This window comes from Salmo salar, chromosome ssa12 (assembly GCF_905237065.1).
Source record: "Salmo salar chromosome ssa12, Ssal_v3.1, whole genome shotgun sequence".
NCBI classification, from domain to species: domain Eukaryota; kingdom Metazoa; phylum Chordata; class Actinopteri; order Salmoniformes; family Salmonidae; genus Salmo; species Salmo salar.
In genome coordinates, this window is record NC_059453.1 from 45,904,498 (window position 1) to 45,923,838 (window position 19,341).

The 19,341-nt window shown below is 44.7% G+C and overlaps 1 protein-coding gene across 5 annotated transcripts in view; it reads right to left on the reverse strand.

Moving 5' to 3' along the window:
* LOC106565304 (protein CBFA2T2) overlaps positions 1–19,341 on the reverse strand; it is a 53,406-nt gene that overhangs the window by 32,146 nt on the left and 1,919 nt on the right. Inside the window, exon 2 of one of the 5 annotated variants that reach the window (XM_045691412.1) lies at positions 14,073–14,206. The exons of 1 other annotated variant lie outside the window; for it this stretch is intronic. Coding sequence is in view for 2 of the 4 variants with exons in the window: in XM_045691409.1 (XP_045547365.1) it covers positions 14,051–14,066 (16 nt within the window). In the remaining 2 variants the exon portion in view is untranslated. Of the gene's footprint in view, positions 1–3,880; positions 4,189–12,835; positions 12,860–14,050; positions 14,207–19,341 lie in introns of those variants that run through there. 3 more of the 5 variants (XM_045691409.1, XM_045691410.1, XM_045691411.1) reach the window with 3 other exon arrangements.

The window sequence follows — 19,341 nt, forward strand, 5'->3', positions numbered from 1 at the left end:
AACAGAACTCATTTGGCAGGCAAAACCCTGAGACATTTTCTGACAGGAAGTGGATACCTGATGTGTTGTATTACCTTTAAACCTATCCCATTGAAAAACACAGGGGCTGAGGAATATTTTGGCACTTCCTATTGCTTCCACTAGATGTCACCAGCCTTTACAAAGTGTTTTGAGTCTTCTGGAGGGAGATCTGACCGAACAAGAGCCATGGAACGATGATGGCCCATTAGACACCTGGCGCGCGAGTTCATGTTGGGTACCCTCGTTCCAATACGTTATAAAAGAGTATGCATTCGTCCACCTTGAATATGATTCATGTTCTGGTTAAAAAAGGCCCTAATGATTTATGCTATACAACGTTTGACATGTTTGAACGAACGGAAATATATTTTTTTTGCAAAGGGTAATTTCCCAGTAAGGTTATTTTTAAATCTGGCAAGTTGATTGCGCTCAAGAGATGTAAATCTATAATTCTTTAAATGACAATATAATATTTTACCAATGTTTTCTAATTTTAATTATTTAATTTGTGACGCTGACTTGACTGCCGGTTATTGGAGGGAAACGATTTCCTCAACATCAATGCCATAGTAAAACGCTGTTTTTGGATATAAATATGAACTTGATAGAACTAAAAATGCATGCATTGTCTAACATAATGTCCTAGGAGTGTCATCTGATGGAGATTGTAAAAGGTTAGTGCATCATTTTAGCTGGTTTTATGGTTTTGGTGACCCTGTCTTTGAATTGACAAAACATTACACACAACTCTTGTAAATGTACTGTCCTAACATACTCTAAATTTATGCTTTCGCTGTAAAACCTTTTTCAAATCGTAAAACGTGGTTAGATTAAGGAGATGTTTATCTTTCAAAGGGTGTAAAATAGTTGTATGTTTGAAAAATTTGAATTTTGACATTTATTTGGATTCAAATTTGCCGCTCTTGAAATGCACCTGCTGTTGATGGAGTGCACCACGGGTGGCACGCTAGCGTCCCACCTAGCCCATAGAGGTTAAAGCATTGCTGGTTAAGGGCTTTTAAAGTAAGCATTTCACTGTAAGGTCTACACCTGTTGTATTCGACACATGTGACAACTACAATTTGATTTGTACTCCCTACACACACAGAACCCAATATATACAAATCACACATACGTACTTTCTCTTACACACATGCACACAAGCACACACACTACTTTTTCTTACACACACACACACACACACACACACACACACACACACACACACACACACACACACACACACACACACACACACACACACAAAAAGAACCACAGACGATAGGGTTCACCAACCACCACTGACACTAAGGGCCATTTCTCAGGGGCTCAACATGCCGTTTAGCGCCGTCACCCCCCCCCCCCAAGACGAGACGGGAAACATATCTCTTCAAACCAGTACAGTGAACAAAGGCCTGCGGTTCTGGGTCACTGGGCTGGGGCACAAGGCATTACCCTGAGCAGACCCCACCAGAGCCATAGGCTCCAAGCCAGACCTATGACTCTGACACTTCTCAAAAGAAGGGGGCCCTCATAGGACCACAATGGAGAACTAGTTGGGGGGGGGCATTCACACACACTCATGAACTTACATACACTTACACGAGCAGTCATAAATTACACACAGGCAATATCTTCCCCCCCCACCACACACACAAGCACTCTCTCTCATACACACACACACACACACACTAACTCCTCATATACATATAGACAGTTTGCTCTAAAATGGATATTTAGAGAGAGCAAATTGTTGTGATTGGGGCCTCTTCTGAGCACAAGATGACAGGTCATCGTCATCCCCACCTCTCCTCTCTTCTTCCCCAGACACACCTCACCCCTCTTCCTCCCCCAGGCTAGATATCACAGGCCTAATCACTGGAACTATTCAAGAGCTTCCTGCTCCGCAATGTTTGAAGCAGCTGCTTGGAACCTCTGTGTGTCTGTGTGTGTGTGTGTGTGTGTGTGTGTGTGTGTGTGTGTGTGTGTGTGTGTGTGTGTGTGTGTGTGTGTGTGTGTGTGTGTGTGTGTGTGTGTGTGTGTGTGTGTGTGTGTGTGTGTGTGTGTACCAAACAGAGCGATGGAAAGAGGAAGGGGAAAATAAATGTAGCATTCAAAGGATTTAATGCTGAGTGGACAAAGGTTAATGGTCTCAATGACTTCATGAAAGTCTGATCTTTCTCATTCATCTCAGCAATTAATCACTAATAATTGGTATAGACTAGGTATAAATTCATACTTCATAGGTAAGAGAATGTAGGCGGATGAGTGTTTGAATGGATTTTTCAAAACGGTATTGTAAATGTATCACAATATCCTAATATTTCTATATAAACCAAATGACAAATGATTCGACTTTGAAACTGTTGAAAATTCACGTGTGGAGACAGAAGAAAATGGGGGCCCATATCTCTCACACACACACACACACACACACACACACACACACACACACACACACACACACACACACGGCTCCTGCTGTCAGGGGTGTGACAATGTCCAGCCGGCCCCCAGACGCGAGACTTCATGGTTTGAGCCTGCCCAGTCTTATCTCCCTACAGGCGTGGAGTCCTGCTCTACTTGGCTGAGACTTGCCAGGTCCCCTGTCTGTCTGTCTGTCTGTCTGTCTGTCTGTCTGTCTGTCTGTCTGTCTGTCTGTCTGTCTGTCTGTCTGTCTGTCTGTCTGTCTCTCTCTCACTCTCTCTCTCTCTCTCCCTCCATTCCTCTCTCTCCATCCACTCCACCCCAGCAAACATAAATACACAGAGACGAGTCCATTCACTGTACCAATAGGACTAGCCTTCCCCTTCATTGTTTTACCTCAAAACATGCCCAGGCATCACCCTTTGATGCAGCAGAGCTCTTCTTGAAAAATATATAGCTTGCCCTACACTATAATAAATGTACTAGGTATGTACTTGAGTTGCTAACAATTTCAATGAATTATTAGCTATGGAAAAGTGTGAGGCTTGCACACAGTGTTAGCAACACGTGTATTCACTGGATCATGGCTCTCCAACCCTGTTCCTGGAGAGCTACCATCCTGTAGGTTTTCAATTCCAACCCTGATCTAGTGCACCTGATTCTAATAATTAGCTGGTTGATAAGCTGAATCAGGTTAGTTACAACTGAGGTTGGATTGAAAACCTACAGGAGGGTAGCTCTGTAGGAACAGGGCTGGATTGCCCCGCTCTGGATATTACTCTTAACAACATGTTGCCAGGTAAACTTTTAGGCATAAGGAATGCATGAAAGATCGCAATATCCTTCCTTAAATCGTCACAGACTCGTCATAGTCACCCAAGCCTCACCTCAACATAAGCGTTCATTTTGTTTACCTTTAAAAGCATGGAATAGCCTGGCAGTACAGCCCACAAGCAAATTAACACTTGTCACTCAAAACAACAGAAAAAGATCTAAACAAGACTATACCATCCGTCTGAGCTTCTAGACTAGGAAAATACGTGAATGACTAAGAAGCAACCTCCGAGTAGTAAGTAGTCCTGCATTTACAGAGTCGGTTCCAATTCAAAACCAGACCCAATGCCATAACAGTCATTTGCAATACTGAGCAGACAGAATTGGTCTCAAAAGGCAGCAGTTTTTGGTGCTAAGCTAACTCTTAGCCATGTGCATCCCTCTCTTCCCTTGGCAGACAATGATAAAGAGATGAGGAGATAAGAAAAGGGGGATGATGCACCATCTGTACAGAGGCTAATTGGTCTAGACAAAGCACACACACACACACTCTCCTTCGCTCAATCACACACTGAAGATACACGGAGACATAGATTAAATACAACAAAAACAGACTATGCACTTGGAGCACGAGGAAAAGTGAAGGAATATGTTTTACCTCCACCCTAGTAGAGTCGGCTCTTGTCGGTCCTAATTCAGCTGGGGGTGCCTTTGCTTTCTTATCTTTATCTTCTCTCCCTCTCCACACCTTCATATGTCAGGCATGTGTTTGCGTTCCCACATATGTGAGCCCCAGTGTGGCCGAGTCCAGAGCCAAAGAAACACAGATGGCTCCCAGATGGAAGAGGATATCCAGGCAGTCCAGCACTGTGCGTTCTCTCTCTTTCTCTTGCTCTTGCTCTGTTCGTTCTCTCTCGCTCTGTGCCTGTTCTCTTGCTCTCTCTTTGTCACTGCTCTCTCTGTCACACACACACTGTGTGTTCTCTCTCTACTTCTCTCTCTGCTGTGTGAACCTCTCTCTCTCTCTCTCTCTCTCTCTCTCACCCTCCCTCTGTCTGTCTCTCTGACTCCTCCCCCCTTTTCCCACAGACTCTCACCTCTTTTTCCAGGGACAGTCTGCTGGGCTGATGTCACCGACAAGGCCACGTCCCCCCTATTTAATGTATTTACCGACGGACCTCGTGATTAACATAACTAATTGTACTGGCACCTTCAGGCTAAACAAAGGCTGTGACAAGTAAGGGGGGTTGGGGTAGGGGGGCATTACTTTCCTCTATACCCCCCCCCTTCAAGAGTGGGGCTCTCACAATGTTTTATACCCCCTCTGTGGCCCTTTTTCTTTCTTTGGCTCTCTTTTTGTTTCACCACCTTAATGCAGTCTGGTAGGCCATTGAATCCAGTGTGTGGACACTTGAGGGGAGATGAATGCAAACTCTTGTCCTCAAGCTTCACTGAGTTAAATTTAAGCCAGCAACTGATTTATCGGCAGTACAAGAGAGAAAAAGAGAAGGACAGATACAAATCGTAGAAAGTGGATGGTTTTGCTTTTCACCCCAAAAAATGTTGGGAATGAAACCTCTAAAAATAGAATTATAATGCACATTTTAGATTATCAAGACTGAGTTCCTTCTAATTCTGTGGTGAGTCAATGATTAGGCTCTATAATTAACAACTGGCAAACCACGTACACATAATCAAGGCATTTCAAGGCTCCAGACAGGAGTACTCTAAATAGCACACAAGTGCTCAAACAAACAAACAAACAGCAGTCCAAGACAAACACTAACACTTCATTAAGACGTGCTATAACCCGTCCTTGCACACATACACATGCACACACACACACACACACACACACACACACACACACACACACACACACACACACACACACACACACACACACACACACACACACACACACATCCTAATTGCCTCCCAAGGTTCAGCTGACACTGCAGGTTAAAACGAGGCAACTAAGCCAAGCGCAGACACACACGCACAGCACAGCACAGCACAGATTTATTTGATATCCTTGGACTGATACATTTAGAGAGTGCATCTGGCCAAGGGAGAGAGGGCCAGGTGGCCATGGCAGAGGGAACAGGAGGTGCAGCACTGACTGCGGGTGCTCTGCAGATGCTAACCCAGACGCTACGCTCGCTAGCCCTACAGGTCAGTGTGTCCATGCTAGCTAGCACTTAATTCAGATAACACACACCAAACAACCATTCTTACTTAGCCTTTAGCTTTCTCTGCCACGCATACCGCCTGAACTGTCTATGTTTTGCCCATAATCGCTCCATAGAGGGAGAAAGCAAAGCATACACTTATGTAGTCATTTTTTAAGGGGGAAAGTCAATATTGAATGTGGTATGGAATTGCTTTAGCTCCTTCATGCAGTCTCCCACAGCTGTTAACCATTGTGCTAGGCTATGCGGCCGAGACCGAAAAAAAAGGAAAAGGGGACGTTGCTAGCTGCCCACAAAATGAGACACCCCAGTGAACCTCGAGCATCTGTTTCTGTTCACACGCTCTCTCTCTCCGAACATCTACTTTTAGAAAAATAAACAGAGTGCTTAAACGACAGCACCGGCACTCTCCTGTAGTCCAGAGGTGGGAGGAACGAGGAGTTTGGGGAGTTTGGATGTTTGGAGGGTCTAAAGGGTAGAGAGAGAAATATATAATCATTACCTCACCCACTCACTAATTACGCCTTGTGATGGATAGCTTGTTGTGTGAGTGAGGGGAATAGGAGGAGGATTGTGGCCTTGAGTCCACAATGAGCTCATACAATACAGCTATGGGTCGAATGGATACAGATGTGTAGGGCCAATACCTTGACCATTTGGAGCGTGTGTGTGTGTGTGTGTGTGTGTGTGTGTGTGTGTGTGTGTGTGTGTGTGTCACCTGCTTCATAAAACAAAAGGTGTAGACTAACAGTGAAATGCTTACCTACGGGCCCTTCACAACAATGCAGAGAGAAACCAATAGAAATAACAGAAAAACAATAACACAGGGAATAAATACAAAATGAGTAACGATAACTTTGCTATATACACTGGGTACCAGTACCGAGTCGATGTGCAGGGGTACGAGGTAATTGAGGTAGATATGTACACATAGGTAGGGATAAAGTGACTAGGCAACAGGATAGATGATAAACAGCAGCCGCAGCGTATGTGATGAGTCAAAGGAGTTAGTGCAAAAAGGGTCAATGCAGATAGTCCGGGTCGCTATTGGTTAACTATTTAACTAACTAGCAGTCCTATGGCTTGGGGGTAGAAGCTGTTCAGGGTCCTGTTGGTACCAGACTTGGTGGATTGGTACCGCTTGCTGTGCGATAGCAGAGAGAACAGTATGACTTGGGTGTCTGGAGTTTTTTCCAATTTTTAGGGCCTTCCTCTGACACCACCTGGTATATTGGCCCTGGATGGCAGGGAGCTCGGCCCCAGTGATGTACCGGGTCATATGCACTACCCTCTATAGCGCCTTGCGGTCGGATGCTAAACAGTTGCCATACCAAGCAGTCATGCAGCCAGTCAAGATGCTCTCACTGGTGCAGCTGTATAACTCATTTAGGATCTGAGGGTCCATGCTGAATCTTTTCAGCCTCCTAAGGGGGAAAAGGCGTTGTTGTGCCTTCTTCACGACTGTGTTGGTGTGTGCGGACAATGTTAATTCCTAAGTGATGTGGACACCGAGGAACTTGAAGCTCTAGACCCACAAAACTACAGCACCATCAATGTGGATGGGGGTGTGCTCGGCCTTCCATTTCCTGGAATCCACAATCAGCTCCTTTGTCTTGTTGAGGGAGAGGTTGTTGTCCTGGCACCACACAGCCAGGTCACTGACCTCCTCCCTATAGGCTTTCTCATCGTCATCGGTGGTCAGGCCAACCACCGTTGTGTCGTCAGCAAAATTAATGATGGTGTTGGAGTCGTGCTTGGCCACGCAGTCATGGGTGAACAGGGAGTACAGGAGGGGACTAAGCACTCACCCCTGAGGGGTCTCCGTGTTGAGGGTCAGTGTGGCGGATGTGTTGTTGCCTACCCTCACCATCTGGAGGGGGCCCGTCAAGAAGTGCAGGATCCAGTTGCAGAGGGAGGTGTTCAGTCCTAGGGTCCTGAGCTTAGTGATGAGGGTACTATGGTGTTGAACACTGAGCTATAGTCAATGAACAGCATTATCACGTACAGTAGGTGTTCCTCTTGTCCAGGTGGGAGAGGAAAAAGGGGACATTGTGGTCACACCTCGGTAAGTGAATTTGTTTTGGGGGACCCAATATCAGTGAAAATGACACAATTCCCTTCACTATTGAGCAGAGACTAGAGATTAACACTGGTTCCCGGGACACTCCCGGGACCACTCTTTACATTTCCTGAATTATTTTATGACAAGACCCGGGAAATTAGCCTACAACATTTCCCCCATATGTTGCACTAATGCAATTACACAAAATACACAAGATGCGCAGCAGCAGATTGTCAAAAAATAAAACAGCACATTACCAGCACATCCAAACAGGTTGTTGCATAGAAACCTTTAGAATCGAGTATTTACACAAAGTCACCATAAATTCAAAGCACATGAATGATTGACACTGCCGGACTGCACACGAGACCCGAATGCAGTTAAGAGTTCTAATCGGAACTGAAAATTACATCACGGTCCGACTAAAGCCCGGTGACCTGAAGCCCGAGCCCAGGCCTGGTACGAGATCACAGAAATTAAATGTGCCTGAAAAAAAGGCTGTATTGATTTAAACTGGTGTTGAGAACAACGGGGCAGAGGCGGGCGGCAGTGGAGTGAGGAGACAAGGAAACAGCCATAATTCATAACTCACCTTAGTTATGATCAACTGAATGATGAAAATATTGGAATAAAGTAGGATAATGCAATTGAAGGCATGTATCAAATTCTTGTTTATACTGAAACTCCCAAAGTCATATCCAACCGTTATACTAATTTAAATGTATGTGGTCACCTAGATTATATTTCCCAGCGCCGTTTTGATTGGGATAGCGCCATCGCACGACTTTGAGACGAGCGTGGGAGACTCATCTAGGTAATTCAATCATTATCGGATTTTTTGTTTTTGTTTTCACTGTATCTCCGTTTGGATATTTGGTAACAATTAGGCTGGGGAAAGTTGACGCGAGGGCTAATGATAATCTTTATTCTAGTTTGCTCATCTATTAGATGATCAGGAATATTTTGCTAAGCATGTCGTACAAGTGGATTTTTGCTTTTCACTCCCGTCCTACCCCCGACCAAAAGCCTGTGACTTGTTTGATAATTAGTAAATGTGAATTATTTTTTTTTTGGTTTCACTGAATCTCTGCCTGTATATTTGGTTAATGGATCTCTGGCTGGAAGCGGACGTGGCAAGCTCATTTATTCATTCGCTCATCTATCACTGATCATCAGAAAAACAATGTAGCATGCAAAAATGTTGCCCAAATCAAGCGTATTATATATCTATTGACTCACGTAGTAGTAGCCTTATATATAGAGAGAGAATTAAGTCCAAGTCGTGTATTCTGAGAGCAAGTTGAGTCGAGTCCCAAGTTTTTTCAAGTCAAGTCTCAAGGCAAGTAAAAAAAAAAAATTATACAAGCAACTACTTGTTCAACTCCAAATCTTGGTCTATTTATTGAGGCTACCAGACAGACATTTTCATTCTTCTATCTACAACACATTTAGATTATTCTATGTAATTATAAAATAGGGACCTTGTAGTGGTAAGGGCATGAAATCAGCAGAAGGCAAGGCAGGTTGACGTGCTCAGTGTAGATTTATTTGCAGGTCTTGGTGATCCAATGGTGAAAGCACCATATCATACAAAACATACAAGTAGATTTACCAAATATAATAGCCCAAAAGAAATAGCCTAAATGAACGGACACTGGTAGAGGACAAGACAGCATAGCCTCCCCTTGAGAACCCAAATCAAATCTGTCTAGCAGGAGCTCAAACAGGTACATAACATAAGCACTTGGCTCCCAGGACCATACAATTACCCAATTGGCAATTACAACCACTGGTTCTACATTGTAAAAGACAATTTCCACATCCATTGTTACATTTGTCTTAATCAGACTTAATGATTATGGATATTTCAACACCATACATACATGGAACAATCCTTTTCTATTATTCAAAGTTCTGACTCCAAAGCGTGGAGCGCAGGCCCACGTAGCCTATTTCTATGCGCACCGAGGCACGCGGGCTCCTATTACGCGCAACAAAAAATGTCAGCGACACGGACACGTTGAACTCCGACATAACCTGGGAAATATGAACGAAGGAAGCCATACATTGAATAAACAGAACTTCTACCTGCAAGCTTCATAAGTTAATGATCAATTTCAAGCAATTTGTACATACCTCTGCTAGTAATTGTTGCCACTATGCTGGTGAGCTTGCAAAGTCAACAGTTAATAATATTCTTGATCACCATTTTTTTTCTGCATATTTATTTATTATGGCAATCCTCTCTCCCTACAATTTGATGTTCGCGCTGCACCCGATCCTATAGCTGTACTGCAAATCAGCAATCTGTTCGATAGCTCACCTAACCTGTGTTGATTGACAGTCCAATCAGATGGCCGAGTGTGCGTTTCAGTAGCCAATCTGTTGCAGTTTTTTTTGCAAGTGCAAAGCTGTGACTACTGTCTATGGCTGCATGTAGAGGAATCCAGGTAGACTCTGTGCCACAAAATGACTGACAAAATATGCCAAAACCTGGCCAGACAATTACAAGTCATCAGTCTCAAGTCAAAGTCAAGTCCTGAGTCTTGAGGCTCCAAGTCCAAGTTATTTTCTATCAAGTTGAGTCTCAAGTCATCAAATTTGTGACTCGAGTCAGACTTAAGTCAAAGTCATGTGACTCGAGTCCACAACTCTGCTATTTTCCTATCATCCCAATCCCACTGAAACCCAAAATCCTGACTCCCGTCTTGCATGAAAATTCCTAACTTTATTCTGTAATCCATAGGTTGCATTATCAAAGCACGTTTCGCCAATGCGAAATACTTTTCAAAATACAGCTAAAACATTTCCCCCGCCTCTCTGCGCTGTTTTGTATTGCTGCCCATATGAGAGCTTCGTTAGAGAATGTGTGATCAACAAATGGGATGAGATTAGATATGGATTTTTTTTATGAGCTAATGAGATATTCTGTCATTTTTTGAGGTTATCTAGCAAGTTTAGCAACTTTGGTCATTTTACTTTTGTTTGGCTGCCGTTACAAAGTTTGTATGATTCGACAACTCTATAGCCTACTCGGGTTGTGTCCTGAGCGCGCTCTGTGTCGAGATGGCCTACGGTTAAAATGCACTGAATTAATTGAGGAACATAACACTCAGAATTTGTGAACAGCCTGTTTCGAAATTCACAACAATGTCATTGGCGATCAAAGTTACTCTATCATTACTAAATATCAGTTTCATCTGCTGTTAAATCTTTACATAGTGGAGCAGCCAAGACAGCAATGTGGCCCAGCGCCCCTCTCATTTTGGAAGAACCCTGGCATAGTGACCATATCTTGGATTTAAATGCTTTAAATGGGCACTTACATTTTTTGCAGTATTTCCCAGGACTCTGGGGATAAATATGAAATATTCCCGGTATTGAAACTTGTTAGATTTTCAGGAAAATATGAGTCCCTAGCAGAGACAATCAATACCCCATCATGACCATAGTCACATTACCCAAATGTACTTATCAGGGATGGAATATGTCATGTGGTCTCAATCAAAAACCATCCTCATTCAGTGAAAGACGGAGACACAAACAGTTATGCTCCCCTCTTGGAGCGAACCCAAAAGCCTTTACACACAATTTACACTCGCACCACCTTGTGCTAGGAAAACACAGCCAACCCCGGTCAGCTGAGGTGACTACTGAAAGGTGTCATTATCATCACAAAAGGTGGCCACGTAGCCTCATGAATGGCTGTGGTAGCGCTGATGGGAGGCTCCATCTCAAAGGGGGGGCTGGGGTAGAAGAACCTTGCTTCTTAAATGGGCAATTATCTCTAGGCTTTTAACATGCCCCCAAGGGCAACAAAGCTGGGGCTAGCACAACAGCACTTTGGGCCTGCTCTTATCCGTGCGAGAGAAAGCTACCAAGCACCACAACGCAACAGGAGCCCCATTGTGCTAAGGCGACACACGAATGATCTGAATGCAATCAACGGCTAATGTATTAGCATTAGCGCTACGTTTGGTTTACATCTCTGACAGCTTCAGTCAAGTGTCGTGCTGTATTAGCATACGAAGCCATTCAAGAAAGTTTTAGATAACAAAAGTTTGAGAAGCATGCAGGGGGGGAGGCAGCAGCATTTACTTAAATTACATTGGTGATAATGGCGTCATGAACGTTAATGCTTAGTAAACATGCTAATGACAGACAAACAAGGTAGCCTACTCAGGAATTAAACAAACAAGGCAGCTTGAGTGTTTGCAAATGCATTTTCTATAAGCCACGCGACTTAAATGATTCATTAACTTCATTTAATGAAGTTACGCTAGCCAAATTGAGATCCATGCAGGAAGTCAACAAAAACACTGGGATGCTGCAAAGTGTCTTTCTTTCAGCCGTAAAGTACCTATTCCCTCCCACACATTCTTTTAAGTAGACACCTGTGAGTGTTTGTGTGTGTGTGTTCTTGTGTACGTCTGTTGGAGGCCACGCTTGTCTTTCGTCATTCACAGGCTTGAGAGACAGTCAAAACAGCTCACTCCTTGGCTTGCCTCCCACTCACCATATCTCAGCCCACAGGAGTTCCTTTGGAATCAATGAAAGCACAATGCACCTGAATCTCTGAGTCTCACTCTCTCTCTTCTGCTTTTCTTTTCAGACTCCTGCCTTAGATTTTTGGAGGAGGAAACCGCAGTCCCGTCTGATTTTTTCAATGCCATATTTTCCATTACATCTGCTGTAGGGACAACTTGACGGGAGACATAATCATTTTCTCCATGTCTGGTAGGGTCATTAGCAGTGAAGGAAAAACATGCAAAATAAATAACATGCTTGACAGTGGTATGGTCACACGCTAAATCTTGGGGACTATTTTATTTGCTGCATACTCAGCACAATAATGATACCAAATCAGAACAGGCCATGTGAAGTCCTATGGGTGTTCTCTTGGCCTCGTCTCCCCCCTCTTTGCAGCAACTCAATTCAAAGCTATCGATTCTCTCAAAGGCTCATTCGCACATCATCCTGGGGATATTAAAAACAAATGGGTGGGGGGCGCTCCTAGCGAAAACACAAGAAAATCCATTGACTGCTACTTTACCCCTCCCTCCCCTCCATTACCACCAAGCTCCACCTTACCCACCCCCTCCCTCCTCATGAGCTATTGTACCCTCCTTTTCAGATACTCCTATATCACCAATAACAAATGGGTCCCTTTTTTTCGCTCGCTCGCTCACCCCCCCCCTTTCTTGTTCCCTCTCTCTCCTTCTCTCCCTTGCTCTCGATGAAAGGCAGGCATTGAGCCGGCAGTGGCATTCCAAAACCTCAGCCCACGGCTCCAGAGTGTCTGGCTATTCAACACTGCTGGGAGCGATTAGTTTAAGTAAGGCCTGACCCGCCTACTCACCCATGGAAAACCGTCAGATCTCTTGTTACACTTTGGTTGGAGAAGGGAGGACTGTGCTTTCGAGTGCCTGTGTGTGCAACTGTGCATGTGGTGTGTTAATGTGCGAGTGTGTATGTGTGGTTGTGAGAGAGCGTGTCTGTGTGTGCGCGCGCACGCTAAGAATTTATGAGAGGTGGGTCACACGCTCACTTGGCTGCATCTTCCCTAAGTTTCCACAGAGGAAGGCCAAGTGTGGGACAGACGCCAAACCTTTTCTCCAATAACTCTGTTAAACGATATTCAATAACCACCTTCTCCTTTTCTCTCCAGTTAAACCGTGCACCAGATAAACCAACCAGGCTATCCGTGGCTGACTCCATATATAGCTAAAGCCTTACATGCCCTTACTTACAGTATTCTAATCATTAAAGTGTACAGGGCAGCGAGAGATCTCTTGAAGTTTGGCCTGCTCTGCCAACCTTACCAAATTCTCAGCACATAAACAACTGCTTAGAAGCAAAAAATGCCAGACTGACAGTCGGAGTGCAATGTGCATGCTTTCTATGGTGATACTGTTGCTTTCATATCTACAGTATGCAGGCAGAAAGCCTTTTTTTCTATAGCATAGTAACATATACAATATGCATACTCTGTTCTTAGCTTCTTATAGTCTACACCTACAGTGTTATAAGTCATTTGAAGTCTACGGTTAACATAAGCACAGTGCATTAATGTACTTAACAGCCACCTTGTAAAACAATGGTGACTTTGCTACTGCTTTTTATAGGGAACAGACATTTCGCAATGGGCACGTCTGACATGGCAGTAGGGCAAGTAAAAAAAAAAATAAGCACGAACCGCATTCCTCTTAATATTAAATGGTTTAACCTGAGCTTCATTCCAAGATGGTGGTTTGTCGTGTCGTCCATTGTACTTGCAGGAAGGACCTGACAATAGTGCCACTTTCAGCCCTACAAAGAACTTTATTGTTCCTGTCATGTCAGAGACGAAACAATAGACAGGTGAAATGAAACGTACGTCAACACGGGGGCCCAGGAAAGAGAAAGTCCTCATCTTTTGTATTCAAAGGCGTGCTTTAACATCGCCAGCCAAAGAGCTCTCATCTCATTGGGGTGTTCGGTTACTGTGTGTGTGTGTGTGTGTGTGTGTGTGTGTGTGTGTGTGTGTGTGGTTATTTTGGATGTGTGTGGTGTATGTGTGTGTTTCCTCCTCCACCTGCAGTTGATCCCATAATAACCTTCTAGTTATCCCCCGGGCCGGAGCAGCTGTGTTGTGCTCTTGCCTGGCGACGGCCACACCTGTGTGGTGTGTTTTGCAGGTGGCTCATCTGGAGGGTTGCATTGGTAACACCTGGCCAAGCAGAGATAGAGCCTGCGGGGGAGATTTGTGAAGGGCTCAATTACAGCTTGGCTAGATAAGGACTCTGGGGCATAGCCCAAACACACACACATACACACACACACAGATATGCCTTTGCCTTACTCAAGGTTCAGTCACAGGGATGTTTAGACTTATCGAAGGTGCGCTCCCCTCCAAGGTGTGTGTGTGTGTGTGTGTGTGTGTGTGTGTGTGTGTGTGTGTGTGTGTGTGTGTGTGTGTGTGTGTAAAAGAGAGAGAGCGAGAGAGAACCAAAAACCCCAGACTAAGGATGATGAGCCCACCTGCCTCGGCTTTGTGACTATAAGAGGAAAACTAACAAAAAACACTACTAGAGGAAAGAGATATAAACATCACATACACTACATGACCAAAAGTATTTGGACACCTGCTCGTCGAACGTCTCATTCTAAAATCATGGGCATTAATATGGAGTTGGTCCCCCCTTTGCTGCTATAACAGCCTCCACTCTTCTGGGAAGGCTTTCCACTAGATGTTTGAATATCATTGCGGGGACTTGCTTTCATTCAGCCACAAGAGCATTACTGATGTCGGGCACTGATGTTGGGCGATTAGGCCTGGCTTGCAGTCTGCATTCCAATTCATCCCAAAGATGTTTGATGGGGTTGAGGTCAGGGCTCTGTGCAGGACAGTCAATTTCTTCCACACTGACAGTTCTTCTCGACAAACCATTTCTGTATGGATGGACCTTGCTTTGTGCATGGGGGCGTTGTCATGTTGAAACAGGAAAGGGCCTTCCCCAAACTGTTGCCACAAAGTTGGAAGCTCAGAATCGTCTAGAATGTCATTGTATGCTGTAGCGTTAAGATTTCCCTTTACTGGAACTAAGGGGCCTCCCCCGAACCATGAAAACAGACCCAGACCATTAATCCTCCTTCACCAAACTTTACAGTTGGCACTATGCATGTTCTTCTGGCATCCGCCAACACCAGATTTGTCCGGTGGACTGCCAGATGGTGAAGCATGATTCATCCCTCCAGAGAACGCGTTTCCACTGCTCCAGAGTCCAATGGCAGCGGGCTTTACACCACTCCAGCCAACGCTTGGCATTGCGCATGGTGAGCTTAGGCTTGTGTGTGGCTGCTCGGCCATGGAAACCCATTTCATGAAGCTCCCGACGAAAAGTAATTGTGCTGAAATTGCTTCCAGAGGCAGTTTGGAACTCGGTAGTGAGTGTTGCAACCGAGGACAGACGATTTTTACGTACTACGCGCTTCAGCACTCGACTCTCCCGTTCTGTGAGCTTGTGGTCTACCACTTCGCGGCTGAGCCGTTATTGCTCCTAGACATTTCCACTTCACAATAACAGCACTTACAGTTGACCAGGGCAGCTCTAGCAGGGCAGAAATCTGATGAACTGACATGTTGGAAAAGTGGCATCCTATGACGGCGCCACGTTGAAAGTCGCTGAGCTCTTCAGTAAGGCCATTCTACTGCCCATGTTTGTCTATAGAGGCTGTATACTCGATTTTATACACATGTCAGAAATGGGTGTGGCTGAAATAACCAAATCCACTAATTAGAAGGGGTGTCCACATACTTTTGTATATATAGTATAGGTCTGAATAGATCACATTCCAACAAAACATACCAACCTCAGCAAGTTGGTCTGGTAAATTGGAGATACGTGAATAAGGGAACAGTAGGGTTTCATTTCACAACAACTGTATTCATAAAGCATCTCAGAGTATAAGTGCTGATCAAGGATCAGGTATGCCCTGTCCATAAGACCTGATCTACAAGAAGAGTCAACAGAGACTGTACTTTCTCAAAAAGCTGGGATCTTTTAATGTTGACAGTACTATACTGACTCTGTTTTACAAATCTTTCACTGAGAGTATTTGAATTTTTTGTGTTGTTTGTTGGTTTTTCAATGCCACTGTCAGCCAGAGAAATACGCTGAGAAGGATTATCACCATAGCAAGCAAGGTACTTGGAGTCAAACAGACAGGCAGGCAGGCCTGGATGAGATCTTTAAGGTCAGAACCCCGCTTCAAGGATCACAAAATAATTTTAGACCCAAGCCACCCCCTGTACCCGGACTTTGAACTACTCCCCTCTGGGCGCAGGTATAGGGCACACCTCGGCAGGAAAAACAGAACTAGACAATCATTTGTGCCATGTGTGATATCCCTCCTAAATAGCTCAGGCTAATGTTCCTATCGACCCAGTAAGGCCAGCAGGCTAGTCTCATTTTATTGGTATGTAACTGTTATGAAAGTTTTGTCAATTTGTTTTGTATTTAAACGCCACTTTAAAAGTGTATGTGACACTGCAACAAAGTCAGCAAAATAAGAATTGCATTCAGTATGATCTAAAAGACTGATCCTAGATCAGGACTTTATGATTACAGACCCTGAACAGACCTCCATCCCTGAGCGGCTCTGAAGCTCAGCAGGACTGGAAACAGAGCGGAGATGGATGGGGTGCAGTTTGATGAGATAGCATGAGGAGTCATAAAGCACTCGTACAACAGAGACACATGGGAAGAGTTGTAAGGGAGACTTTTCCTGAATCTTTCATCATCCGCCTTCATGACGCAAGCCTTGATTTAGGTCAACCGGTTAGCCAGAAAAGGTTAGCATGAGCGCTAAAACACATAACAAGACAGACTTGGACAGTGTTACGCATTCTTTGTCATGAGCTGATGTTTTCTTTTACAGCCAATGATGTGTCGCGTCAATATCCCGATTATGACAATGTAAAGAATGCTTTGCGAGAGAAGGTTCACAGCAACGTTGTCCAAACTTGAGTTTCTTATTTGAAAACCAGTCCATATTGTGCTATCAGTCTTCAATGGGAAACTCATACAAGCATGGATTTTAACTCTCCTCTGGGTGCTGACAAGCCCACTGCAGCTGAGCCCCAACCCCATTGACCAGGAGAGAGAGTAAGCGAGAGGGGTAGAATATCCCCGAAAGCCGTGGAGAATAGGGGGAACCAATCCTAACTAGGCTTTGTCTGGGCTGGAAGAGGGAAGAACGGGTATTAAAAAAGCATAATGTGGTGATAAGTTCCTTTCAGTTCCCTTTTTACACTGTGAACGCTCTAATTTACTACTGGGTGACTAGTACTTTTGTTCTCGGTCAATGTCCTCCTCTTAGGGTAGGAGACTAAATAAATGCCTGCATATGATAAGGCCCCCACGTCCCACCAGTCAAATGCCCGAAAATACAGCTGGGTAGAAAGGATACATGCATTTCCAATGACGGTTTTGAAAGAAACACTTTTCACAGCAGGACACAAAGGTCTTATCCATTTTGGGGAACTTTCAAAAGCCCCTAAGAAATATGCTAAACATATTCCGAACCCCATAGCTGGTTTCAAACCCTTGAATGTGTCATATCATATCAATGTGTAACGCGGCTACAATGACACTGAGGCTAGTTAGTAAAACAAAATGACAGTGTTAACAGCTCTGCGAAGAGAGCCCTGTAGTCAACTCAACGCCTTAACAAAAAGCCCCTGAGAAGTAATCATCTTAAGACGATCTGCTGAAAAACAAACCAAGGGTTCGACATGGAGAGAGGAGCGGAGAGAGGAGAGGAGCGGAGAGAGGAGCGGAGAGGAGAGGAGCGGAGAGAGGAGAGGAGCGGAGAGAGGAGCGGAGAGAGGAGCGGAGAGAGGAGCGGAGAGAGGAGCGGAGCACGCCCCAGCGCAGGCCCACTAATAGGTCTCGTCTCCTGTAGACTGGCATTCCAGAGGATTGTTATTGGCGGGCGATCCGAAGAGCAGGGCCCACATCTGGATCCAATCCTCCCACCCGGTCCGTGCAGCGCGCAGCAACAAGAAACAGCTGTGCGAACCTGGCGTCAATTAGCTTCACATTCTCCTGACAGTTAATCCGTTCCTCTCCCTTTTTTTTCTTCCTCCCTCACTCTCTCTTTCTGTCTCTCACTCTCTCTCTCTTGCCTTCACTTTAGGTTGCCTCACAGGCTGAAGTAATAGGGGTTTGTGAAATAAGGAGCATTCCATAAGGAGCATGGATGGACGGCGACTATCTCATGAAAACACGCAACATGGGGGTCTGTCAAGGGAGATCCATTGAGTCAGTGAGTCGTGTTTAGCCTTGTGGAGGAGATTTAGGGTAGATGTCATGACTGTCAAAACATGGGTGAACTTCAAAATGGATGTGAGGGAATAGATTGATTTATTTAGGGTAAAAGGTTGGTTTTCATTTAGACTTTTGGAGTTGGTATTTAGTAGTTTAGTAGATTATGACCCTCATTACTGAATAGAAGACTTTGGAACAGAATAATTGTTTTTGTTGTGGCTCTAATTGATGAGGTTATGGAAGAGCGAGGCACCCTGATATTACGCAACACTAAGCATGAACGTGTGCTCAAGTTGTTTCCACTCATAGCAACACTTTACAAATGTCTAAGAATGATCTGCCTGTGCACACACATGGAACAAAATGTCATCACCCATCAGTGATGAGTCAAACCTCAAACCCAATTCAATTCCACCCCGCTCAAATCATCTGTGTTTCTGAATCAAACATAGATTCATCCTCTGATAGTTAATGGGAGCCAGACTTAGAGCAAACCTCCTCCAATCTGATGGGCCTGACGACGGAGCTGGATGAGCCCCCAGCCAGAGCAATACCGTGGGGCCCAGTAAAGCATTAACAGGTGTTACTGGTGGAAAGACCCACTCGGAGACCAGAGAGAGCAGCACATGAGAGGAAATGAGGATGCTGGGCTGACTCACTCCCCGCTACAGGCACCTCTCTCTCTCCACAGCGCCAGGGAAATTGTCCCACACGACAACACAAAGGGGCCAGATCTGGCAACCCGGACGAGCCACTCGAGCCAAACTCAATTAGGAGCCTAATGCAAACCTGCAGGGCTTTGTAATTTATTTCCCTTTTAAAAGTCAGGGGATTGGAATCTGACTCGCTCACACACACAAAAGCGAGAAAGAAAGAAGGAAAAAGGGGGAAATTGTAGGAGCGTCCAACTTGGCCACATGTTTTCAAGTGGATTTAATTTAATCAAGAGACAAAACAGCAACAATTCGGGGGAATGATTGAGAAAGAACATGAGTGATGGTGTACTCTCTTTGACACGTTTGTTATCGCACACTATCTCCCAGCAAAGACAACG